This window comes from Myxocyprinus asiaticus, chromosome 2, assembly GCF_019703515.2.
Source record: "Myxocyprinus asiaticus isolate MX2 ecotype Aquarium Trade chromosome 2, UBuf_Myxa_2, whole genome shotgun sequence".
Lineage (NCBI taxonomy): Eukaryota > Metazoa > Chordata > Actinopteri > Cypriniformes > Catostomidae > Myxocyprinus > Myxocyprinus asiaticus.
In genome coordinates this window covers 52510281-52537755 of record NC_059345.1, presented here as the reverse complement: position 1 = coordinate 52537755, position 27475 = coordinate 52510281, and the positions used below count along the sequence as shown (strand labels likewise).

The window sequence follows — 27475 nt, the reverse complement described above, 5'->3', positions numbered from 1 at the left end:
GTTGTTGCCTCTGGTATATACTGGACAAAGCAGCAGTCTTGAAGAGACTGTTTTGTCTATTTAAGATTAATAATTTCTTTCTTTTACAAAGTAATATTGCTGCCAACTTGCTAATTTAAAATATGTTTTCTAAAAGATGTAGATCTATTTAATAGCAATGTGATCCATATTGGCTACTGAAACCATGTAAGTTATGATTGCCTGTACCTTTGCTGGGGTGGCAATGCTGAGAGTGGACCTCTTGGAACTTAAGTGAGTTCCCCGCTATACTCTGTACACAGTATTTTACCTCACAACATTTGTCATTAATCAATATGTACAGTTGAAGTCAGAAGTTTACATACACTTAGGTTGAAGTCATTCAAACTAATTTTTTAACCACTCCACAGATTTCATATTAGCAAACTGTAGTTTTAGCAAGTTGTTTAGGACATCTACTTTGTGCACGACACAAGTAATTTTTCCAACAACTGTTTACAGACAGATTGTTTCACTTTTAATTGACTATATCACAATTCCAGTGGGTGAGAAGTTTACATACACCAAGTTAACTGTGCCTTTAAGCAGCTTGGAAAATTCCAAAAAATTATGTCAAGCCTTTAGGCAATTAGCCAATTAGCTTCTGATAGGAGGTGTACTGAATTGGAGGTGTACCTGTGGATGTATTTTAAGGCCTACCTTCAAACTCAGTGCCTCTTTGCATGACATCATGGTAAAATCAAAAGAAATCAGCCAAGACCTCAGAAACAAAAATTGTGGTCCTCCACAAGTCTGGTTCATCCTTGGGAGCAATTTCCAAATGCCTGAAGGTACCACGTTCATCTGTACAAACAATAGTACGCAAGTATAAACAACATGGGATCACGCAGCCATCATACCACTCAGGAAAGAGACGCATTCTGTCTCTTAGAGATGAATGTAGTTTGGTGCAAAAAGTGCAAATCAATCCCAGAACAACAGCAAAGCACCTTGTGAAGATGCTGGAGGAGACATGTAGGCAAGTATCTATATCCACAGTAAAACAAATACTATATCGACTACAGACTACAGTTTGCAAGTGCACATGGGGCAAAGATCTTACTTTTTGGAGAAATATCCTCTGGTCTGATGAAACAAAAATTGCACTATTTGGCCATAATGACCGTCGTTATGTTTGGAGGAAAAAGAGTGAGGCTTGCATGCCGAAGATCACCATCCCAACCGTGAAGCATGGGGGTGGCAGCATCATGTTGTGGGGGTGCTTTGCTGCAGGAGGGACTGGTGCACTTCACAAAATAGATGGCATCATGAGGAAAGAAAATTATGTGGATATATTGAAGCAACATCTCAAGACATCAGTCAGGAAGTTAAAGCTCGGTTGCAAATGGGTCTTACAAAGGGACAATGACCCCAAGCATACCTCCAAAGTTGTGGTAAAATGGCTTAAGGACAACAAAGTCAAGGTACTGGAGTGGCCATCACAAGCCCTGACCTCAATTTGATAGAAAATTTGTGGGCAGAACTAAAAAGGCATGTGCAAGCAAGGAGGCCTACAAACCTGACTCAGTTACACCAGTTCTGTATGGAGGAATGGGCCAAAATTCCAGCAACTGTGAGAAGCTTGTGGAAGGCTACCCAAAAAGTTTGACCCAAGTTAAACAATTTAAAGGCAATGTTACCAAATACTAACACAGTGTATGTAAACTTCTGAAGCACTGGGAATGTGATGACAGAAATAAAAGCTGAAATAAATAATTCTCTCTACTGTTATTCTGACATGTCACATTCTTAAAATAAAGTAGTGATCCTAACTGACCTAAGACAAGCAATGTTTTCTACGATTAAATGTCAGGACTTGTGTAAAACTGAATTTAAATGTATTTGGCTAAGGTGTATGTAAACTTCTGACTTCAACTGTATACCTTCAGTTATCAGAGGAAAAAACATCTAACATCCACTTAAAATTGAAGACTACAAGTGTCTTTGGCTCATGTATAAATACAACATAAAAAATATAGCGAATGATTATTATTAAAATTAATAGTAGTATGTACTGTATGTTAGCAGATGGATAGATGGATGGATAGATTGATAGATAGTAATGTATAATAATAATAAATGCACAAATATTTCAAATCAGTGTATTTCGTAGGTAGTTGAAAACTAGATAGTTAAAGTACTGTTGTAAAGGAATCGTCATGGTTACTTGTGTAACCTCCGTTCCCTGATGGAGGGAACGAGACGTTGTGTCGATGTAGTGACACTAGGGGTCACTCTTGGGAGCCCGAGACACCTCTGGTCTTTGATAAAAGGCCAATGAAAATTGGCGAGTGGTATTTGCATGCCACTCCCCCGGACATACGGGTATAAAAGGAGCTGGTATGCAACCACTCATTCAGGTTTTATGCTGAGGAGCCGATATAAGGTCCGGCCATTTCAGCATTGTGGCAGGAGGGACACAACATCTCGTTCCCTCCATCAGGGAACGGAGGTTACACAAGTAACCATGACGTTCCCTATCTGTCACTCACTCGACGTTGTGTCGATGTAGTGACACTAGGGTTCCCTATACGAAACGCCACAATTGGCTGAACTGTGTTACATGAACTGGCAGTGTGTGGTGGGCAGACTACTGTGTGCCTCATAGCCAGCACACCAGGTCGACACGTAACCTCCCCCAACATTTTTATGAGTGTCGAACGGCCCTTTTTGGTCGACTACCCAAAAAGATAGAGACAGGCTTAACCCAGTCGTGGCCTCTTTTCCCCTTCCTTTTTTCCACTCCCTAAAAAAGAAGGGGGATTATCCGACTGGGCCGCCAGGTCTAGTCGGGGGGTGTCCCTCCCAAGGGGAAGACACCGCAGAGACCACACCTCGTCCAAAGAGACGGGGGGATATTTAAGTGGAAAAATACATCACATGGTCTTTCCAACCATGTGGGAAGTCTTCAAGGTAGATCCTGCCCAGTGGGGGAGGAGTTACTACAAACATGGAGACTGGGGCAGCGGGGCTCTGCCCAAGGAAGACGCAGTTTGCCAACAGGGAAACGAATTAGCGGAAGATATATAAATCGCATGGGGTTAGCCTTACAGGGCACTGCCATATGCGGAGCACCTACCCCAGAACAGGGCTCTTAGCGCATGTTCTGGGCCGGCAGCGAGTCTCTCCGAAAACTCGAGGAGGAAGTCAACCAGGGAACAAAGTTTGTGAACACTACTGGGAATTAATGGCGCACGTCTTCAGCTCCAAGGGAGTTGGAAAGTGCTATGTGCAAGCGATACACCCTGCCAGCTATCCCGGGCTTATCCACTTGTGTTGCGTGCCACTACCTGGGACGAAACCGGTTCCACCCGGAGGTTGTAGAACCTTGCACAAGTGTCGGGTGTTGCCCAGCCCGCTGCTCTGCAAATGTCTGTTAGAAAGGCACCCCTGGCCAGGGCCCAGGGAGCCGCTACACCCCTGGTAGAATGGGCTTGTAGCCCTACCGGGGGTGGTATGTCCTAGGTGACATATGCCATAGTTATGGCGTCAATGAGCCAGTGGGCGATCCTCTGCTTGGAGACAGCGCTTCCTTTCCGCTGTGCACCAAAGCAGACAGAGAGCTGCTCAGAGATTCTAAAGCTCTGCGTGCGATCCAAATAGATGCATAAAGCGCGCACCGGACACAGCGATTACAGGGCTGGGTCTGCCTTCTCCTGGGGCAGTGCCTGCAGGTTCACCACCTGGTCCCTAAAGGGGTGGTGGAACCTTGGGCACATAGCCCGGTCAGGGTCTCAGGATCACGTGAGAGTAACCTGGACCGAACTCCAGGCACGTTTCGCTGACAGAGAACGCTTGCAGGTCACCTACCCTCTTGATAGAAGTGAGCACAGTCAGGAGGGCAGTCTTCAAGGAGAGTGCCTTAAGCTCGGCTGACTGCAAAGGCTCAAAGGGGGCTCTCTGTAGACCCTGAAGAACTACGGAGAGATCCCATGAGGGAACGAGGTGCGGTCTGGAGGGATTCAGCCTCCTGGCGCCTCTTAGGAACATGATGATCAGGTCGTGCTTCACTAAGGACTTACCGTCGACAGCATCGTGGTGTGCTGATATGGCGGCAATATACACCTTCAAGGTGGAAGGGGACAGCCTCACTTCCAGCTTCTCCTGCAGGAAGGAAAGCACCGATCCGACTGCGCATCTCTGGGGGTCTTCGCGTCGGGAAGAACACCACTTAGCGAACAGACGCCACTTAAAGGCATACAGGCGCCTCGTAGAGGGGGCCCTAGCCTGAGTGAACGTGTCTACCACCGTGGGTGGTAGACCGCTTAGGTCTTCCGCGTCCCGTCCAGGGGCCAGACATGGAGATTCTAGAGGTCTGGGTGCGGGTGCCAGATGGTGCCCCATCCCTGAGAAAGAAGGTCCTTCCTCAGGGGAATTCGCCAGGGGGGAGCTGTCACGAGGAGTGTGAGGTCCGAGCACCACGTCTGGGTCGGCCAGTAGGGTGCTATCAGGATGACCTGCTCCTCGTTCTCCCTGACCTTGCACAGGGTCTGTGCAAGCAGGCTCACTGGGGGAAACGCATATTTGCGCATACCAGGGGGCCAGCTGTGTGCCAGCGTGTCTATGCCGAGGGGGGCCTCGGTCAGGGCATACCAGAGTGGGCAGTGGGGAGGATTCTTGGGAAGCGAACAGGTGCACCTGTGCCTGTCGAATTGACTCCAAATCAGCTGGACCACCTGAGGGTGGAGTCTCCACTCTCCCCTGAGGGTAACCTGTCGTGACAGCACGTCCGCTGTAGTGTTGAGGTTGCCCGGGATGTGAGTGGCTTGCAGCGACTTGAAGTGCTGCTGACTCCAGTGGAGGAGATGGCGGGCGAGTTGTGACATACAACGAGAGCGCAGACCGCCTTGGCAGTTGACATATGCTACCGTTGTCATGTTGTCTGTCTGAACTAACACGTGCTTGCCCTGGATCAACAGCCGAAAACTCCGCCAGGGCGAGCAGAATTGCTAACAACTCGAGGCAGTTGATGTGCCAATGCAGTCGCGGACCCATCCAGAGGACGGCGGCTGCGTGCCCATTGCAAACAGCGCCCCAGCCCATTTTGGAGGCGTCTGTCGTGACCACGACACGCCTGGAGACCAGTTTTAGAGGAACACCTGCCCGTAGAAATGAGAGGTCAGTCTAAGGGCTGAAAAGACGGTGACAGACTGGCCATGCCCATCTTGGGACTCGAGTCTGGAGCCAGTGCTGAAGCGGTCTCATATGCATCAACCCGAGCGAGGTGGCCACCGCCGAGGATGCCATATGCCCCAGGAGCCTCTGAAAAGCCCTAGTCAGCTGAGTTGTGAGAGCACCAGGTCCCTGTGTGCGCACAACATGTCTCGAGAATGAGCTAGGATTAGCCAGTCGTCGAGATAGTTGAGAATGCGAATGTCCACCTCCCTTAACGGGGCAAGGGCAGCCTCTGCGATCTTCGTAAAGACACGAGGAGACAGGGACAGGCCGAAAGGGAGGACTTTGTACTGATACACCTGACTCTCGGACGCAAACCTCAGGAAGGGTCTGTGTCGAGGAAGGATCGAAACGTGGAAGTACGCATCCTTCAGGTCTACCGCCGCGAACCAATCTTGATGCCGGATGCTTGCCAGAATGCGTTTTTGCATCAGCATCTTGAACGGGAGTCTGTGTAAAACCTAGTTCAGAACTCACACGTTCAAGATTGGCCTCAACCCACCGCCTTTTTTCGGTACGATGAAGTATGGGCTGAAAAACCCCTTCTTCATCTCGGCTGGAGGGACAGGTTCTATCACACCCTTCCGTAGGAGGGTAGCGATCTCCGCGCAAGGTAGCAGCGTTTTCGTCCTCCACCAAGGTGAAGTGGACACCGCTGAACCTGGGCGGACGCCCGGCAAAGTGAATCGCGCAGCCGAGTCGGACAGTCCGGACCAGCCCTGGCGACGGATTGGATATGCCGGCTAGCATCCGTCTACTGCTCCACCATCGAAAACTGTTGGGCAAAGTCCTCGACGGTGTTGCCGAATAGGCCCGCCTGGGAAATGGGGGCAGCAAGGAATCGTGTCTTGCCCATCGCCCATCTCGACTAGTATGAGCCAAAGGTGGTGCTCCTGGACCACTAGTGTGGCCATCGACCGCCTGAGAGGAATAACACACAATCGGAAAAGCATCTTTAGAAAGACGCGTCTTTACAAAGACGTTCCGTGTGTGCCACTCTTTTAGAGAAATATACTCTTTTAGAGAAATATACTCTTTTATTTCTGCAGAAGCGCCCAGGGGCATTCCCGGCGAAGTGAATCGCGCAACCGAGTCGGACAGTCCGGACCAGCCCTGGCGACGGATTGGAAAGCGCAAGCCATGCATCCAAGTTCCGCGCAAGGGGGACCAAACGGACAACGTCATCAGATGTACCGGCAGGTGGGGCCTCGCGGCGGGGCGGAGCTCGAGGTGCCACACCACGTCGTGGCCATGCTGAGTCTAAGGACATCGAAGCACTTACCTGGCTCCTTGTGACCACCCCCGGAACAGCCTGGGACGGGGGAGGAAGAGGTCTGTCCTTGTGACCCGTGGAGACTGTCACATCAGGGGCGGATTTGTGCCAGAGCTGGGTGCTCAGGGGCGGGAGACCACCGCTGGCGCACCAAACCTGCCAAATAGAGTGGTGGACGGTGGTCGTGATGACGGCCGTGCACACCGGATACGTGACCCAGGGAACAAGGAAACCGCACTTGCTGAGCTCTTGAGTACTGCAGCCACTTGGGCATGCAGCGCAATTAAATGCAAAAGGTAACAAAAAGATGGAGCGATCTGCTTACCAGCTCCAGAGCAGCGGGTTTCGTTGTCCCTGGGTCACCCGTTTCAAGGGCGCTTTGAGGCCTTTCACAGGTTCTGGGCGGCCGCGAGATGGGTGGCATCTGCTTCCTGCGGTGGGCTCCATGCCGGGGCCAGGCCGAAGGGGCAGGCTGCAGTGGAGCCGGTGCAGTCACCGCAGGGGGACGCCCTTGGCGATGAGTAGACGGGGTGCGGGATCTTGAGCCGCGCCAGGGCAGGATATGCCGGCTAGCATCCGTCTACTGCTCCACCATCGAAAACTGCTGGGTAAAGTCCTCGACGGTGTTGCCGAATAGGCCCGCCTGGGAAATGGGGGCGGCAAGGAATCGTGTCTTGTCGGCCTCGCCCATCTCAACTAGGTTGAGCCAAAGGTGGCGCTCCTGGACCACTAGTGTGGCCATCGTCCGCCCGAGAGACCGCGCCGTGACCGCCGTCGCTCGGAGAGCGAGGTCAGTTACCGAGTGCAGTTCCTGCATCAATCCTGGGGCGGAACTACCCTCGTACAGTTCCTTTAGCACCTTGGCGGACTTGCAGGAGAGCCATGGTGTGCATGGCGGAGGCAGCTTGTCCAGCGGCACCGTAGGCCTTGGCCGTCAGAGACAACGTAAACCTACAGGCCTTGGACGGGGGCTTTGGGCACCCGCGCCAGGTGGCGGCGCTCTGCGGGCATAGGTGCACCGCGAGCGCCTTTATCCACCGGGGGATTGCCGAATAGCCCTTGGCTGCACCACCATCGAGGGTAGTGAGGGCGTGGAAGCTGAAAAGATTGGGACCGGGAAGTAAAAAGTGCCTCCCGCGACCTTGTCAGCTCTTAATGCTCTTCCGTTAAGAAAGGAACGGGGGCGGGGTGTGGCTTTGAGTGGCGGCGCAAGCCCAGGAACCAATCACCGAGCCGCGAGGGTTCAGGGAAGAGCAGTGAGTTCCATTCTAGCCGGCACTCGCGGCTGCCCGGGAAAGCATGTCATCGTCTCCGCGTCAGCCTGTGACTGGGCAATCGTCCCCGAAGGGAGGAGCCCAGCTGAGTCTTCTGACTGGACGAGCCCGCTCTCCGATGCTGCACTCGAGAGCTCATCACTTTCGCGGGCTCTGAATAAGAGGTCAAACTTGCCGTGAGACAAGCCGGCGGACTCATCCGGAAGCCTGATCGGAGCAGACGAGCATGCTGGGGAATGGGAGGTCCACGGGGGGATACCCGGCTGAGGCGGTCCCATTGGGGTCCCCAAATCGCCCCCAGTGCTAGCCACGCTGGCCTCATACCCATGGGTAAAAGGACCGAGGCGGGGAGCCTCTGGGGTGGCAACGTTGCCATGGACATATTTTCGCAATGAGAACATGACCATCCACGAATGCTGTCTCCGCGTGAGCGGTGCCCAGATACGAAAGACAGTGATCGTGACCGTCAGAAGGCGAGAGATAACGAGCGCAACCAGGAATAACACACAATCGGAAAAGCATCTTTACAAAGACGTTCCGTGTGTGCAGCTCTTTTAGAGAAATATACTCTTTTAGAGAAATATACTCTTTTATTTCTGCGGAAGCGCCCAGGGGCATTCTCTGCAGTGCACCAGTGCAGAGGAGGGAGAAGCCGCTGAAATGTGCCGTCAGATCCAGCAGAGGTGAATGAACAGTAGTATTCAGCTCAGTGAGCATGACCGTTCGGCTCCGAAGAGAAAATCTGAATGAGTGGTTGCATACCAGCTCCTTTTATACCCGTTTGTCCGGGGGAGTGGCATGCAAATACCACTCGCCAATTTTCATTGGCCTTTTATCAAAGACCAGGGGTGTCTCGGGCTCCCAAGAGTGACCCCTAGTGTCACTACATCGACACAACGCCGAGTGAGTGACAGATAGGGAAACCAATGTTTTTCGTGCCTTAAAAAAAAGAAATACCATTGTTTTGTTTAAAAAAATTATTACAATGTGACAAAATTCTTAAATATTTCATTCAAATGTTTTTGGTGAGTTCATAATGTAATATATTTCTCATAATGTAATAACCTATTACATTTTGCCAAAGAAAAACAACATTACATTATGCGTTTACAATTTTATGTTTTAAAAAAATGATTACATTATTACAATTTAAATTACATTTAACTTATCACATTATATGCAGTTATTACATTATTCTTTGTTATTAATTTATGAGTTGCTACATGGATTTTACCCTTATCAAATGATTTGTTTATTTTAAAAAAATCTCTTTCATCCCCTAGGGTGCGCCATTCACAGGTGGAAGAGGACCAAAAGGAGAACGTGGTGACCCTGGGTCACCTGGCCCTAAAGGAGATAGAGGACTTCCAGGTATTTAAAGTCTACTCTAGATTAAGATCAAGGGTCTAAAAGGTGAAATAATTATGCTTTTTATTATGTTTGCTCATACATTGTTCATTTAACAACATGCTTGTATTCTCAAAGAATACGTTTTTTTTTTGTTTTTGTTTTTTTGTCATTAACATGAATATAGCAGTTGGTTTCTTTTCAATGATAAAACTGTAAGGGAAATGTGTTGTGTGGGAAAGCGAGCAGAAATACTGTGCACCACGCATTGTGTTTATTCACAACAATATGTACATTGTTCTCTATTAGCAATCAGTGCATTTTGTGTCCTTTAGGTTTTCAGGGACCACCTGGTCCACAAGGTTCTCCAGGTTAGTGGCATGCAAATTTTTTGCAATTCACACGTTTTAACTTCTACAGGGTTCCCACATCATGGACAAACTGAAACAAAATCTAAAAAGTCAAGAGAATTTCTATAATGAATGTAAATTTTTCTGGTTATGTTCTGCTCTAAAATTTCTGTTAAATATTGCTCTTGGGTAGAGTCAAACTTGATTGCTAGTCAAAATAATTCTAATTTGTCAGAAGGTCGTTCTTTTGAGTCAGTTCTTCAATGTATCTTCAGTGAATCAGATGAAATATTAACAAATTGTTGTGAATGACCAGTCTGAATTTGAAAGACTTTAAAAATCCTTATCTAGTAATCACAAACAACCAAAAAGTTCATGGACAACTCATGGAAATTCTTTGGTCAAAAGTGTGGGAACCCTGCTTCTAGAAACCGCTTTTACCATATATTTGTATTTGCCGTTAATTTGCTTAATTCTAAGAAATCCCAGCAAAATGTCTGCAAATGTTTACATGGCATTACATGAAGAGTCTCACTCTTATTATAGGAATTGGGGGTCCTGGTCCTAGTGGTCCACCGGGTTTACCTGGAGAGAGAGGAGACAAGGGTGATGAAGGACAGCCAGGAATCACCCTCCCTGGGCCACCTGGGAGGTCAGGTTTTCCAGGTCCCCAAGGTCTCCAAGGACCTCCTGGTCCCCCAGGAATCTTCAATGGTGATCAGGAATGTTCTCGTGGTCTTCCTGGACCTCCAGGCCTGCAGGGGGAGCGTGGATTTCCAGGAGATGTAGGCCAGAAAGGTTAGCCCTCTGTCCATACAGAATTTGTGTTCTAATATGAAACAATGTATGGATTTTTGGATGGTTTGAGGAGCATTGTGGATTATACTCTCTATTGCCAATTGTCTCAGGTCAAAAGGGAGAGACTTGTGTGAATTGCTTCACAAATGGGAACCCTATCCCTGGACCACCAGGTTTTCCAGGTCCTCCTGGAAATCCAGGTAAGATTGAAGTCAACTTCATGTAAGTAGCTTCCTGTGGTGTGATCTTTATAAGGAGATCATGATGTGCAGGTCTTTTCAGTGTGTTGAGTTGAGAAGTGGTGCAGCAATAGCACATTTGGTTACCATTCATACTCTGCAAGGAGTCACTCTCTAAATCATTGTTTTGTTTTTCTTCTTGTTTTCCAGTAAAATATCTAAACATCCTTAAAACAAGATAGATTAACTTTAGAACCAAAATTGTAAGATGATTAGATTTGTTTTCATGGAATATGTTTGCGACCTGCTCCATGATTTTGAGCCACTTTGACCCAGAAACACATTTTGAGTTTAACCTCCTGAGACCCGAGCGTGACTGCTGTGTGAATTTTCCATTTGCATTTTTTATTTGTAACTAGTAGCACCTAGTAAACATGCAAAAAAAATAAATAATAATAATTCTAGAGCAAATAGTTTTCCTAAAAATGGCAACATACATGGACAATAGGACTAAGTTGTGAAATTTTACATAATACCAAGCTATAGAAAGTCAGATTTTTTTTTTTGATCAAATTGATTGTTTCCAGGAGTGTTGGTTATTCATTGTAAGGGGGTTCAGTGGAAAGGAGGTGGCGAGAACCGGCTTAATAATATAAATAATAATTTAATAAACAACTTAAACACAAAACACAACACACAACCAAAAACACACACAGTACAGCTGTCTGTAATTCTCTCTCTCGAGCTGTCGTCCCCGGCCGCCTTTATCCCTCGCGCGCCCCATCAGGCTGATTGGGGACCGGGTGTGTCTCATTCCAGCCCGGCCCCGCCCTCCTCGGCTCTACACTCCTCCCGGCGTTGCCTCAGGCCGGGGAGCCCCCGGCATGACGTACATCCCCCCCACCCTTCCTCTCCGGGGTGGGGGGGCGTGCCTTATGCCCCGACTGCCGGCGGGTCCTCCCCGCCTTCCTTGACCTGGGAGGAGACAGGAGGGGAAAAAAAACAACAACACAAAATGGCGAGGGAAAGGCCAACACGGAGCGACAGAGAGAGAGAGAGGAGAGAGAGAAAGAGAAACTCACCGGTTCTCTGATGCGCCGTTGCGTGGTCCTCGATCACTACTCCACCCTCTCAGGCGGACTGCAGCCGCTCCTCCCCGGGCGGACCGGAGTCAGACCTCCGACCCCCAGCAGACAGAACGCCCCTCCACGTTCCCGGCGTCCCGTGGGGACACTCCTCCGCCCCTGGCAGCGGCCCTACCACTCCAGGCGGTCGGGGAGTCGCTTCCCTCCTCCCCCAGCGGACGGCGGTCTTCTCTCGACCCCTCCGCGTTCCCGGGGGACGGCAGGGCACTCCTCCGCCCCTGGCAGCGGCTCCCTCGCTCCAGGCGGTCGGGGAGTCCCGTCCCCACTCGCCTCGCGGACGGCGGCCGTTCCCCGCGTCCGGGTGGTCGGGCTACTCCGTCCCCCGTCGGACGGCAGCGGCACTCCCCTGGGTGGACGGCAGTGTCGAGGACCCTGCGACGGGAATCCCTCCTCCTTCCCGGGTTTCGGCACCAGTGTAAGGGGGTTCAGTGGAAAGGAGGTGGCGAGAACCGGCTTAATAATATAAATAATAATTTAATAAACAACTTAAACACAAAACACAACACACAACCAAAAACACACACAGTACAGCTGTCTGTAATTCTCTCTCTCGAGCTGTTGTCCCCGGCTGCCTTTATCTCTCGCGCGCCCCATCAGGCTGATTGGGGACCGGGTGTGTCTCATTCCAGCCCGGCCCCGCCCTCCTCGGCTCTACATTCATGTTTATCATTATAGCTGATTTTCTATAAAGCTGAATAAATAATTCTGATTCAAAGTAATGACCAGCATCATCCAATCACTGCCAACCATGTTAAAATAAAATGATATAATGTACTGATTACCATTGTCCCATGTCTGCCAAACACGTTGAGTGGTCCAAACATCATCTGCAGCCTGAAACTGAACTTTTAGTCAGATTTTAGGAGTAAATGCACTTACCCGCATAGGAAAAATATAGGATGCTCCCTTGCTTCCTATTTAGTGAATGACTTAACCTCCAGTGTGCTGTCTGTCTGCACTGGTCTCAGAACAGTTCAAAATGCAACTTATTTTCATCCCAACTCCATATAAAGCCTCTCGAAGCAAAATGTTTCAGCTTTTGGATGAACCCATTAATTCTCAATGTGAGAATTCACAGTAAATATAGGATTTCTAAGGGGAAAATGTGCAAAAGTACACATTAGTGTACATTGTGTTTACCAGCATGGCGTTTCGCAATAAATCACTCAAATTTTAAAAATGACATATCAGATGGAACTAGATACTTTTGACTTATAAAGGTTTCAGTGTAAAAACTTAAGTAGGTTTCTTACCAGATGTAGTTTTGTTGGCGTTTCTCCCAAAGACAAACTCTGGTGTGATCGGCGCAATGTTGTTTTGTCACATGACTCTGTGTGTCGAAAGTTTAACCTTTTACTGACAGCACAGAATATCCTGAACTGAGATCAAACGCGTTGCAAAAAGCGAAGCCAAAATACAACGTCCACTCATGTGTACACCAGGTTAATGCAAAGGAAAGTCTGAGGCAACATTTAAATAATTATATATAATTGGAAATTTGAGCTATCTTTTTGCTAAATGTATTTTTGTGTCAAAGTAACTCCACTGAGCAGGTCCTATTTTCATTTCATTCATTTAATTTATGCATTTGACAGATGCTTTAATTCAAAGTGACTTACAGTGCATTCATGCTATACATTTTATCAGTTCGTGTGTTCCCTGGGAACCAAACCCATAATCTTGGTGTTGCTAGCACCATTTTCTACCAGTTGAGCTACCAGTGGGATAAAATTAAACTTAATTCTAGATATATTCTCTGGAAATATTCAGTTTGCTTTTCTAAGAAATGAATCATGTTTTAAGGATCTTTAGATAGTTCTTTGAAAACAAGGTGATTTCTTTTGTAATGTAAGAGCCATGGTGCCCCCAAGGGGATGTCCTCTCCGCATTTCCCCCTGTTTCTATCACTCAACTTTCCTGCAGCTCTCTGTAGTGTCCTGCTAAAGGTGTAAAAACCCATAAATAAATGCAATAGAAAGAAATCTCGTTTTAGTCATTATATTTAAAAGGAACTGCAAAACAAATAGAATTTAGAGGACTCAAGAACAAAAATTGTATTTCATAAAAGAAGGCTATTTTATATTTTTATGTTAAGATGCAATTGAAGCTAGATGTCCCACTTGTCTTTGTCTCAGGTGCACCTGGATATTCTGGTCCTAAAGGAGACAGAGGATTCCCTGGAGGGCCAGGGTTCATGGGCCCACCTGTGAGTGCTCCCTAGTTTCCTCTTCATGCTCATGTCTTTGAAGTGGCAAATGCTTCAGATTTATAATTGTTCAATGTAATTATTGTGATAAAAGTCTTGGTACCCTACATGTGATGTTAACAGTGGCAAGAAAATATATGTGAACCCTTTGGAATTAGCTGGTTTTCTGCATTAATTGGTCATAAAATGTGATCTCAGCTTCATCAAAGTCACAAGTATAGACAAACACAATGTGCTTAACCTAACAACACACGAACAGTTTTAATCTTTCATGTCTTTACCGAACACATCCCATTAACCATTCACAGTGCTGTGGAAAAAATAAGTGAACCCTTGGAGTTAATATCTGGCCGATCCTTCTTTGGCAGCAACAACCTCAACCAAGCGTTTCCGGTAGTTGCGGATTAGACCTGCAAAGCAATCAGAAGGAATTTTGGACCATTCTTCCTTACAGTACTGCTTCATTTCAGACATATTCTTAGGATGTCTGGTGTGAACTGTTCTTTTAAGGTCATTTTACAACATCTCTATTGGGTTATGGTCTGGGATCTGACTGGGCCACTCCAAAAAGTGGATGAAGCCATTCTGTGGTAGATTTACTGTAGTAGGGTCATTGTCCTGTTGTATTATCCAATTTCTACAAAGCTTCAGCTGGCACACAACCACCCTGACATTATCCTGTAGGATATCTTGATAAACGTGGGAATTAATTTTTCCCTCAATTAAGACAAGCGTTCCAGGCCACGAAGCAGCAAAGCAGCCCCAAATCATGATGCTCCCTCCACCGTACTTCACAGTTGGGATGCTGTTTTCATGTTGTTATGCAGTGCCCATTTTATGCCATACTTAGAGCTGCGTGTTATTCATCAGTCCACAAAACATTTTACCAGTAGCATTGTGGAGTGTCAAGTGGCCTTTGGCAAACTTCAGGTGCGCAGCAATGTTTTTGTTGGAAAGCTGCGGCTTCCTTCATGGTGTCCTGCCATGGACACCATCCCTGTTTATTGTTTTCCATATAGTAGACTCGTGAACATAGATGTTAACCAGTTCCAATGATTCCTTCAAGTCTTTAGCTATCACTCTCTGGTTCTTTTTTTTACCTCATTGATCATTCTGCGGTGTGTCCTTTGAGTCATCTTGGCTAGATGGCCACTTCTAGGGAGAGTAGCCTCAGTAATAAATCATCTCCATTTATAAACAATTTGTCTAACTTTGGACAGATGAATATCTAAGCTCTTCAAGATAACTTTGTAACCTTTTCCAGCATTATGTAAGGCAACAATTCTTGATCGTAGGTCTTCTAAGATCTCTTTTTTGCGAGGCATGCTCCATGCCAGTAGATGCTTCTTGTGAATAGCAAACTCAAAATGTTTGAGTGCTTGTTATTAGTGAAAGTAGCTCTAACCCTCAACTCCAATCTCGTTTCATTAATTGGATGCCAGGTTTGCCAACTCCTGACTCTAATTAGCTTTTGAAGACATCATTAGCCTAGGAGTTTACATACTTTTTCCAACCTACACTGTGAATGATGTATTCAATATGTACAAGAACAATACAATAATTTGTGTGTTATTAGTTAAAACAGATTGTGTTTGTTCAATATTGTAACATAGATAAGGATCAAACCAGATTTTAAGACAAATTTATACATAAATGCAGGAAATTCCAAAGGGTTCACATACTTTTTCTGGTCACTGCATATATTAATACTAGTGATATAATTACCCTTTAGGGCACACAAGGACCTCAGGGTCCCCCTGGATTCCCTGGAGAGAAGGGTGACCCAGGTGATGCCATCCCCGTTCCGGGTGTGAAAGGGGAAAAGGGAGACACAGGCTTTCCTGGCCCTCCTGGACTGCCAGGACTGGACGGAAGACCTGGTCGTGATGGAGTTCCCGGTCCCCCTGGCCTCAGAGGACCACCTGTGAGTGTTCATTTTTCAGATTCCACTGCATCACTTATTTGACCATTGTTTGTGTGCACTCCAGTCAGTTATTTTAACCCTGACTTTGCTTGTCACTTACAGGGTTCTGCACTGTTGAAAGGCACACAAGGTCCCCCTGGTGATCCTGGCTTGACGGGTCCTCCAGGAGACAGGGGTCTGCCTGGTTCCCCAGGATTTGGTCCTCAGGGACCCTCTGGAGAGAAAGGTATCCAGGGCGTTTCAGGAAGACCAGGGGCTCCTGGAGTACCAGGTAAGAAGCAACTATTGCCTGTTTTTTATCCAGAGTGTAGGGATAACTGATGGATTTGATATTGCTGTTTTCGTATATTGTAGAAATTACATCATCTCATTATTGGTCTGAATGGTAGGTCAGAAAGGTGAACCTGGGCTAGCTGTGTCAGAGAAGGGTGAACGTGGACCCCAGGGTCGTGATGGAGATCCTGGTTTGCCAGGAAGTCCAGGTAAAGAGGAAAGAACTGTCAACTACACTTCTAAAACTTACACTGAGTAGTTTGAATGCATATGGAACAATTTGAGAATTCTGAAGTTCAACAGAGTCTGGTCCCTTATCTGTACAGGTAACCCAGGCCCACCTGGACAAGCTGGTTTCCCAGGTATCCCTGGAACCAAAGGAGAGCCTGGTCTTCCTGGTTTTGGCTTGCCAGGACCCCCTGGTGCTAAAGGTATAATGTATGACAGCAGTATGTCACATGTAGTATTACATTTACATTTATTCATTTAGCATTGTACATTTACAAAGCTGTCTGCAGATCTCAAAATGTCCAAATACTGGCCGATGGGTCTGGCCGATATATCAGTCGGCACATGTATTATATCAATATGTATTGAGTTTTACTTGGGTTGTGAGGAACAGTTTTGTCCATACCTATATGACCATATTCTCCAGGATTTCCTGGTATTGCTGGTTCCCCTGGTGGGCCTGGCATTCCTGGACGGCCAGGTTTGGATGGACTCCCTGGTCAGCCTGGATTACCTGGATCCAAAGTATGAAACATTACACAATATAATATAAGATAATGATACACTTCAGCAGTAAACATACAGACTTCCTCACATTAACATTTGCAATGCAAAAAAATCAATCTCTTAATCAGTATTTCTGTCTAATAAAATATAGTGAGTTTTATGCTAAAAACAAGAAAAACTAGACAAAAATACTGACTATGAAAATTATTTTTTGCAATGTTTGAGAGAAGGCAGTTAAAATTGATCTTAAAGTGTTCTAATGAGTGTCTTTGTCTCTATAGGGAGAACCTGGCTTTGGTTTACCGGGCCCTTCAGGTCCTTCAGGATTCCCAGGCAGTAAAGGTGCATCCGGGCCTAAAGGTGATCCTGGTTTCCCTGGAAACCCTGGTGCACCAGGGCGACCAGGTCTTGACGGTGCCCCTGGAACTAAAGGTAGAGAATAATTTCATGTCTAAACAGAGAGAGAGAGATTCAATAGTATTGCTTAAAGCTGCACTGGGATACAAATGCCCTTGCTATGATACTAATATTAAGTTGCAATACTATATGAATGAATACAATGAGTTGCCTAAGACTTTGCATTTGCATTTAGGTGATCCTGGTTTTCCTGGTGGTCCTGGTCCTCGTGGCCCCCCAGGGCCCCCTGCCTTTGGCCTTCAGGGCCCCCCTGGTCCTCCTGGAGCACCTGGCCCTATGGGAACTCCTGGTATGCCTGAAATTGTTTTAGAAATACTGTGTAGACATATACACACTTATAAGAACACGATTCAAAGATTTATGAAATGTGAGACCACAAAGAATTGATCTTAAAGTTAGTGTGTGGATTAGAGATATGCTTATGTTTATTTCTAGTCTTAGGATGCAACCACAAACACTTAAAGGGACAGTTCACCCAAAAATGAAAATTCTCATCATTTACTGACCTTCATGCCATACCAGATGTGTATGACTTTCTTTCTTCTGCAGAACACAAACAAAGATTTTTAGAAGAATATCTCAGCTCTGTAGGTCCATACAATGCAAGTGAATGGTGACCAAAATTTTGAAGCTCCAACAGGACATAAAGGTTGTATAAAAGAAATCCATAACAGTAACAGATCCATATTTAAGTCCTTTTTTACTATAAATCTTCACTTTTACTTTCACATTCTTCTTCTTTTATTTTTTGCGATTAGCATTCTTCGTGCATATGGCCGCCTACTGGGAGAATATTTTATAGAAAAAAAGGACTTAAATATTGATCTGTTTCTCACCCACTCATATCATATTACTTCTGAAGACATAGATAAAAACCACTGGAGTCATTTGGATTACTTTTATATTGCATTTATGTGCTTTTTAAACATGAATTTTGGTACCCATTCACTTGCATTGTGTGGACCTACAGAGCTGAGATATACTTCTAAAAATCTTCATTTGTGTTCAGCAGAAGAAAGAAAGCCATACACATCTGGGATAGCATGATGGTGAGTAAAGGCCTGTTCACACCACACATTTTTTTCGATGCGACTGTTCATTCCAAACAAGCTTTTTAACAGGAGAAATGGATTCTGATGGTGCTATTCAAACCGAGTCTGACAAATTGTCCACTGACAATCTGAAGTTTTTTTTTTTTACGGAGAGCGTTCCGATTTTTATTTCTTCGGACTGCGATGAAAACTGACTGACCATTGAGATTAGAGCTTTTTGTAATTTTTCCAGAGTTGACGCAGCTGTTTAATCCAGCGTGTTGGTGGCGCTAATCAATTGGAAAACACCGCATTGGACATGCAGCTGGTACACACACCAAAAATTATATACCTAAAATTAAATAGTTGCAGTTCATGAACCCTTTGTACTGCAAATATAAACCCATTCTGCTTATGAAAGTCTGCTTATGGTGTTTTGTCTTAATGTACATAATTAATATGTATAACTCTGTGCTTGTTATATTCTCATGGCATTCAAAATAGCACCGAGGTTCTGCAATTCTTTTGTTATTGCAAGGACAATATAACAAAGTATTGCAATAATTTAAATAAAGAAAAGATCTTGAGCCAGTGTTTTCTTTTAGATTATTTTTAATATTATGCATCCTATTTTATACTATAGCCTACTGTTATTCTTAATGAATGTTATTCCATGTGTATTTGTATCACTGTACCTTGTGTCAAATTATCCAGGCATCAATCCAGACATTATAAAAAGAGAGTCTGTTTTGAATACTCATAGCAAAATACAAGTGCAAATAAATATGCAATTGTGCTCTTTACTTATTTCACTCTTATAAAAAAACAGATTATATACTCCTCAAAATGCATCAACACCAACATCTTATGGAGTTTTGTGTTCTTTGCCACAGTCGCCTTTGGCTTGCTCACTGGGGTTCTAATTACAATTATTATTTAATTATTTATTTTTATACACACTTTATAATCATATTTAATCAAACTACACAATGATGACTCTAAGAATTTATAGATATTTCATTTCTTTTTTTTTTTTCAATGCATGATTTCCTGTAAAGCTGCTTTGAAACAAAGTGTGCTGTGAAAAGCGCTATACAAATAAAAAAGACTTGACTTGACCATGGAAAGAACATAATGAAACAGTTATGCCAAAGAAGGTAAATAAATGCTTTAACAGCATTCAATATATTAATCTGTAACAGCTAAAGGTGCCAGCAGGAGACTGTTATAAATGTTTGTAGAATAGCAACATCGCCGCCTACTGTACAGGGGTGAAATAATTTTTCACTGACTGTGAATAGACCTTCCGTCAGAGGTTCGTCTCGCAAAATCGTCATGGTTTTGGTGTGAACAGGCCTTAAATGATGAGAGAATTTTCGTTTTCAGGAGAACTATCCCTTTAAAAGTATGATCTCGAACTTTTAAATTTGCATACAAAATGATTTTGCTTACAATACATGAATGGGATGCCTTGAATAAGAAAAAATATAGCCCAAAAAAGATTTTGAGGATATTATGTATCGGCAAGGGTTTTTTTTATAAACCCTGGCCTTTTACAACTAGCCTATAACTTCTGTTTTTTTGTTTTTGTTTAGTTTTTTGATGGTAAAAATTCAATGACCTTCAAGACTAAAATATGGTTCAGATAATAATGAGGCCAGAGGAACTTGAGAAATCACAAGCTACAGTCCACGAGAACATACAAATCCATTATTTTTTTTTGGGATAGTTCACCCAAAAATGACAATTGTTTCATCATTTTCTCACCCTCTTGTTGTGCCAGATCTCTATGATTTATTTTCTTCCATGGAACACAAAAGGAGATGTAGGCAGAATGTTAGTCTCAGTCACCATTCACTTTCATTGCATCTTTTTTTCCCACATAATGAAAGTGAATGGTGACTGAGCCTAACATTCTGCCTAACATCTCCTTTTGTATTCCACAGAAGAAAGAAAATCATGAGAGTTTGGAACAACATGTGGGTGTGTAAATGATGACAGACTTTTCATTGTAAGGTGAACTATCCCTTTTAGCATTGTCAAAAACCGATGTTAGCACCCCTGTTATGGTTATGTAAAAGTATAAGTTAAAATGATTATATTGTATTGTAAGTGTGATTCAATGTTAACGTCATTGTTGTGTTCTCTTTACCAGGAGTCCCTGGTTTGAATGGAGAGAAGGGAGACCGTGGCCCCACTGGTCCGAGTATTCCAGGACTGCAAGGTGACAGAGGAAGCCCTGGACTCTCTGGACCTCCTGGCTCAATTGGCCCACCTGGGAGTCCAGGAGTACCTGGTCAAGATGGCCAACCTGGACTGCCTGGTATTATGATTCTGTAATTCAGCTCAGAAATATCATCTGATATTATCTGCACTTTTGACTTCGACTGTATCCCAAACTAAATCCTGTACTCTCTCCTCTAATGCTATGTAATTAATGCAGGACCTAAAGGGGACATGGGTGCCATGGGGATGCCAGGACCTGCAGGTGTCCCCGGCAACCCTGGAAGATCAGGCTTTCCAGGACCAAAAGGTCTGCTGCCTTTACTTCAGCTCAAATCTTTCAAACAGTTTCTGAAATGTCCTTGGTAGAGTGAAATATTATTTGCTCTTTGCCCCATTAGGAGATGATGGTGTCCCAGGACGACAAGGTAGCCCAGGTTTCGAAGGATCAAAGGGAGACAGAGGTGATCCAGGCCTTCCAGGCCCACCTGGCCAAATTATATCTTCAGTCGCAAATAAGGGACAAAAAGGAGAACCCGGAATTCCAGGTGAGCCAATCCTGTTAGCTGCTACCTTGAACTCTACCCTCCTATGGTTATATCATCATGGTGGTCAGGGCTGCTTTATAGTGGCCAGGGCTGGTTTGGTTCTGGTGGACCAACCGAGCCATGCTGTTCACCAGTTAAACTTAGCTGGTGAAGCGGGGCAGCCCGCATGGTCTGTCTGATGCAGCCGATCAGCATCCAAAATGTCCTGGTTACTTGCGTAACCTCCATTCCCTGATGGAGGGAATGAGACGTTGTCTTGATGTAGTGACACTAGGGGTCACTCTTGGGAGCCCGAGACACCTCTGGTCTTTGATAAAAGGCCAATGAAAATTGGCGAGTGGTATTTGCATACCACTCCCCCGGACATACGGGTGTAAAAGGAGCTGTTATGCAACCACTCATTTAGGTTTTGTGCTGAGGAGCCGAGACAAGGTCCCAGCCATTTCAGTGGGTAGTTCAGCATTGTGGCAGGAGGGACACAATGTCTCGTTCCCTCCATCAGGAAACGGAGGTTACGCAAGTAACCAGGACGTTCCCTATCTGTCACTCACTCGACGTTGTGTCGATGTAGTGACTTTAGGGGTCCCTATATGAAACGCCGCAACTGGCTGAATTGTGTTACGTGAACTGGCGGTGTGTGACGGGCAGACCACTGTGTGCCTCGTAGCTAGCGCACCAGGCCAACACGTAACATCCCCCAACGCTGTTATGAGTGTTGAACGGCCCTTTGGGGACAAGTTGACTGCCCAAAAGATAGAGACAGGCTAGCCCAGTTGTGGCCTCTTATCCTCTTTTTTTGGGGGGGGGGGTATTTTGAGTGGAAATACGTCAGATGGTCTTGCCGAGCTTTGTCGGAAGTATGTCATGTGGAGAAGTCCCATGGTAGGTCCTACACTACGGGGGAGGAGTTTCTACGAGCATGGTGACTGGGGCAGAGGGGCCTCTGCCCAAGGAAGACACAGTTTACCAACAGGGAAACGAATTAGCGGAAGATATATGTCGGAAAGTGCCGATCCGACTGTGCATCTCTGGGGGTCTTAGCATCGGGAAGAACACCACTTAGCGAACAGACACCACTTAAAGGCATACAGGCACCTCGTAGAGGGGGCCCTAGCCTGAGTGATCGTGTCTACCACCACGGGTGGTAGGCTGCTTAAGTCTTCCGCGTCCCGTCCAGGGGCCAGACATGGAGAAAGAAGGTCCTTCCTCAGGGGAATTCGCTGGGGGGGGCGGTCGCGAGGAGCGTGAGGTCTGAGAACCACATCTGGGTGGGCCAGTAGGGTGCTACCAGGACGACCTGCCAGAAGTCCAGGGGGCCAGCTGTTTGCCAGTGCGTCTATACCGAGAGGTGCCTCGGTCTCGGAGGATTCTTGGGAGGCAAACAAGTCTACCTGTGCCTGCCCGAATCGACTCCAAATCAGCTGGACCACCTGAGGGTGGAGTCTCCACTCTCCCCTGAGGGTAACCTGCCGTGACAGCGCGTCGTAACCACGACATGCCTGGAGACCTGCTCTAGGGGAACGCCTGCCGTAGAAATGTGAGGTCGGTCCAAGGGCTGAATAGGCGGTGACAGATCGACATGCCGTCAACGAGACTGAGTCCAACTCCAGGCCGAGAAAAGAGATGCTCTGAACCGGGAAGAGCTTGCTCTTTTCCCAGTTGACCTGAAGCCCTAGTCGGCTGAAGTGCGAGAGCACCAGGTCCCTGTGTGCACACAATACATCCCGAGCGTGAGCTAGGATTAGCCAATCATCGAGATAGTTGAGGATGCAAATGCCCACTTCCCTTAGCGGGGCAAGGGCTGCCTCTGCGACTTTCGTGAAGACGCGAGGGGACAAGGACAGGCCGAAAGGGAGGACCTTGTTCCGATACACCCAACTCTCGAATTCAAACCGCAGGAAGGGTCTGTATCAAGGTAGAATCGAGACGTGGAAGTACACATCCTTCAGGTCTACCGGCGCGAACTAATCTTGATGCCGGACGCATGCTAGAATGCGTTTTTGCATCAGCATCTTGAACGGGAGTCTGTGTAAAGCCCGGTTCAGTACTCGCAGGTCCAAGATTGGCTGCAACCCACCACCTTTTTACAGGGGCTGTAAAACCCCTTCTTCATCTCGGCTGGAGGGACAGGCTCTAACTACCCTCGTGCAGTTCCTTTAGCGCCTTGGCTTGGTGGACTTGCAGGAGAGCCATGGCGTGCAGGGCGGAGGCAGCTTGTCCAGCGGCACTGTAGGCTTGGGTCGTCAGGGACAACATAAACCTACATGCCTTGGACGGGAGCTTTGGGCGCCCGCGCCAGGTGGCAGCACTCTGCGGGCATAGGTGCACCGTGAGCGCCTTTTCCACCGGGGGAATCGCTGAATAGCCCCTGGCCGCCCCACCATCGAGGGTAGTGAGGGCGGGGGAGCTGAAAGATCGAGACCAGGCAGTAAAAGGTGCCTCCCACGACCTTGTCAGCTCCTCGTGCACTTCTAGGAAGAAAGGAACTGGAGCAGGGCATGGCTGTGAGCGGCGCCGCGAGCCCAGGAACCAGTCATTGAGCCGCGAGGGTTCAGGGGAGAGCAGAGGGTTCCATTCTAGCCCGACGCTTGCGGCTGCCCAGGAAAGCATGTCCGTCATTTCTGCGTCAGCCTGTGACTGGGCGACCGTACCCGAGGGGGGGAGCCCAGCTGAGGCTTCCACGTCCGACTGGATGAGCCCGTTCTCCGATGCTGCGCTCGAGAGCTCATCAGCTTCGCGGGCTCCGAAGAGGTCGAACTCGCCGTGAGACGAGCCGGCAGACTCATCCGGAAGCCCAGCCGGGGCAGATGAGCGTGCTGGGGATTGGGAGGTCCGTGGGGGGATACCCGGCGGAGGTCATCCCAATGGGGTCCCCAAATCACCCCCAGTGCTAGCCGCGCTGGCCTCATACCCGTAGGTAGAAGGACCGAGGCGGGGAGCCGCTGGGGTGGCTTGCTTTCTTATGAAAGCAAGCCGCGACCGCAACATTCCCATGGTCATGTTCTCGCAACGAGTACATGATCCATCCACGAATGCTGTCTCCAAGTGGGTCGCGTCCAGACATGAAAGACAGCGATCGTGACCATCAGAAGTTGAGAGATAACGACCGCAACCAGGAATAACACACAAACGGAAAGGCATCTTTAAAAAGACGCGTCTTTAAAAAGACATTCCGTGTGTGCTGCTCTTTTAGAGAAATATACTCTTTTAGAGAAATATACTCTCTTATTTCTGCCGAAGCGCCCAGGGGCGTTCTCTGCAGTGCACAAGTGCAGAGGAGGGAGAAGCCGCTGAAATGCGCCGTCAGATCCAGCAGAGGTGAATGAACAGTCAGCACAGTAAACATCGACCGTTCGGCTCCGAAGAGAAAATCTGAATGAATGGTTGCATACCAGCTCCTTTTATACCCGTATGTCCGGGGGAGTGGTATGCAAATATCAAAGACCAGAGGTGTCTCGGGCTCCCAAGAGTGACCCCTAGTGTCACTACATCGACACAACTTCGAGTGAGTGGCAGATAGGGAACACAACATATGCTTGGTGGCCAGCTATACTGATTTTTTCAGCATGTTGCTGTCCTTTCCCACAGTCTTACAACCAGCTCATGACCTTTTTAGGTATATTCACAGGAATGGTGAAGAAAACAAAAGATTTGGCCAGACAACTTTCCTTTTAGAATCATTCCATCTTATCTATCCTAGACTGACAATCTTTATCTTATCAGTCTCTTCCCAGAGCCCAGTGTTTCCCGTACCTTTCCTTTGCCATCAGCCGCTCCTTTACCTCTGTTTATACAAACTCCTTATTGATGCTCAAGTTATCTTACAACCAGATAACTGTTTCGGCCTAACTATAGTTCCAAGAATCAATTTTTATTTTAAGGTCTGCAGTCATTAGCTCCTCTGTCACTGATACTTTTCTTTACCACTAAACAAAATTGCAACTATATTAGTACACCATTTTCTCTGCCATTTTGTAGTTCTAACCTGTTAACTTATTTTAGGACTTGACTTGTATCTACCACTTCATCTGCAATTGCCATTGTTTGCATTTGTATTTGTGTTCTTATTGTAACTTGAGGTTTATGTGACTTGTGGTTTACTTCCCTGTATAAGTATTAATCACAAATGCAAAATATCTAATAAGTTCTCTTCGATAAGAGCATGAATGTAAATGTAATGAAGGATATGTGCTTTTTTTCTCAATTAACTTCCCCCAAAGGAAGCATGCCTTAGCAGATCTTTAGTTTAACAAATGGACCCTTTCAATCTCAGTATATATTTTGGTTATTTTATGACTCTCTTTCTTTGTCAAAAAGGTTTGAGTGGACCACCAGGAGCAAAGGGTATTTCTGGTCTCCGTGGAGATCCTGGCTTTCCTGGGCAAGATGGACAGCCAGGGCTACCAGGACCACCAGGTAAAGCATACAAATCTGACAAGTACTGTGTTAATTTTTACACAGTTTTTTGGTTTTAGTCATAGAGCTCTTTTTTTGCGACCACGTTAGGAGCTGCGCTGTGCGCAATGACTGTGCGCTACAATTTTCGTTAGAGTGCTAATTCGAAAAGCAATTTTCGTGCCAGTGCAGTATGCAAGTGGGCATAGGCGGGAGTGCTTGTGCTATCTGTAAGTGTACTGGCACAAATCGCAATTTGCTATTTTTATAAGACATAGGTATTCGCGCTAAGATGTCTGAGAACTATCTATTCTCGGTGCAAAGTCTGAACTCAGTTCCAGCATTTGCAGTTTAGGGATTCTTATGAATGGGCTGTCTTCATTTATATCGATGTTGCTTGACAGGGAATGGAATATACTGTATATAATAGGATGCAGACACCGCAATAACCGGATAAGAACCATATAATTTTAATTGCACTTGACCAAACCCATTCACACTTTCCATGCGCTATTTCACCAACCCACTAATGCCTGCACACTAGGGAAAGCTCTGACGGAGCATTTGACGCATTGGAATGTGAAAGGTCTGTTAGGATGTCATGTACCACACAGGAAAAGAGGCGGTTTAGTTTGAAAACTAGTGACAATCCAGTGGCTATCAAGGATAGAGATAACTATCTAAAATCTAACTTTTTGACAATGTACCAGTAAATGTGAAACATTTCTCCAAGCTCTCCCTCTACAATAAATGTCTTTGTAGCATGGCAGAGAAACATAATAAAGTACAGGGAATGAATACAGCGCATGTATGAGTTTGTCCTTCATGTTCTTTCGATTTCACAGCGTAGCGAGTCCCGCTTTTCCGAGATTCTCATTGGTCAACGCATGCTAGAGTGGGTTGTAGCAACAGCTAAAATTTTATGTTCTCAACTTTAGGTTGCATGACGGAGCATCTCTATCACAAACCTTTGCATTTTCCCCCTCCGTACTTCCAAAACACCAACCCTGTTGAAATCTATAAATTCGCTGCGTTCTCTGATGCAGCGTAAACTTTAGTCTGTAGGCATCATAGAGGCCGATTTATACTTCTGCATCGAACCTACAGTGTTGGCTACGTAAAGCTACGCCGTTTATGGCATCAAGTGTATCTTTCTGCGTCCTGCAAGAGGACAAGTAACACCCACTACATGACACGCCCACTCCAAGTAACGCCCCCCTTGGATCATAAAGCGATCATATTCGCTAAAATAAGTTTGAAAATCCAATGCAATCGTTTTACGATTTATGTTGTCTTGACTGTGTACAGTTGAAGTCAGAAGTTTACATACACTTAGGTTGAAATCATTAAAACAAATTTTTTAACCACTCCACAGAGTTAATATTAGCAAACTATAGTTTTGGCAAGTCGTTTAGGACATCTACTTTGTGCATGACACGAGTAATTTTTCCAACAATTGTTTACAGACAGATTGTTTCACTTTTAATTGACTATATCACAAATCCAGTTGGTCATAAGTTGACATACACCAAGTTAACTGTGCCTTTAAGCAGCTTGCAAAATTTCAGAAAATTATGTCAGGCCTTTAGACAATTAGCCAATTAGTTTCTGATAGGAGGTGTACTAAATTGGAGGTGTACCTGTGGATATATTTTAAAGCCTACCTTCAAACTCAGTGCCTCTTTGCTTGACATCATGGGAAAATCAAAAGAAATCAGCCAAAACCTCATAAAAAAACATTGTGGACCTCCACAAGTCTGGTTCATCCTTGGGAGCAATTTCCAAATGCCTGAAGGTACCACGTTCATCTGTATAACAATAGTACGCAAGTGTAAACACCATGAGACCACGCAGCCATCATACCACTCATGAAGGAGACGCATTCTGTCTCCTAGAGATGAACGTAGTTTGGTGCGAAAAGTGCAATCAGTCCCAGAACAACAGCAAAGGACCTTGTGAAGATGCTGGAGGAAACAGGTAGACAAGTATCTATATCCACAGTAAAAACGAGTCCTATTTCGATATAACCCGAAAGGCTGCTCAGCAAGGAAGAAGCCACTGCTCCAAAACTGCCATAAATAAGCCAGACTACAGTTTGCAAGTGCACAGGGGGACAAAGATCTTACTTTTTAGAGAAATGTTCTCTGGTCTAATGAAACAAAAA

At 46.1% G+C, this 27475-nt stretch overlaps 1 protein-coding gene across 2 annotated transcripts in view; it reads left to right on the top strand.

Annotated features, from left to right (window-relative positions):
* Positions 1–27475, top strand: part of LOC127452104 (collagen alpha-5(IV) chain-like) — a 100786-nt gene that overhangs the window by 49780 nt on the left and 23531 nt on the right. For both annotated transcript variants that reach the window (XM_051717321.1, XM_051717311.1), the window contains exons 19-34: positions 9024–9111; positions 9423–9458; positions 9984–10235; positions 10346–10435; positions 13695–13765; positions 15498–15689; positions 15792–15960; positions 16079–16171; positions 16289–16393; positions 16618–16715; positions 16979–17129; positions 17290–17403; positions 20301–20468; positions 20589–20678; positions 20770–20916; positions 25234–25332. In XM_051717321.1, the coding sequence (XP_051573281.1) occupies positions 9024–9111; positions 9423–9458; positions 9984–10235; positions 10346–10435; positions 13695–13765; positions 15498–15689; positions 15792–15960; positions 16079–16171; positions 16289–16393; positions 16618–16715; positions 16979–17129; positions 17290–17403; positions 20301–20468; positions 20589–20678; positions 20770–20916; positions 25234–25332 (1963 nt within the window). The remainder of the gene's footprint in view (positions 1–9023; positions 9112–9422; positions 9459–9983; positions 10236–10345; positions 10436–13694; positions 13766–15497; positions 15690–15791; positions 15961–16078; positions 16172–16288; positions 16394–16617; positions 16716–16978; positions 17130–17289; positions 17404–20300; positions 20469–20588; positions 20679–20769; positions 20917–25233; positions 25333–27475) is intronic.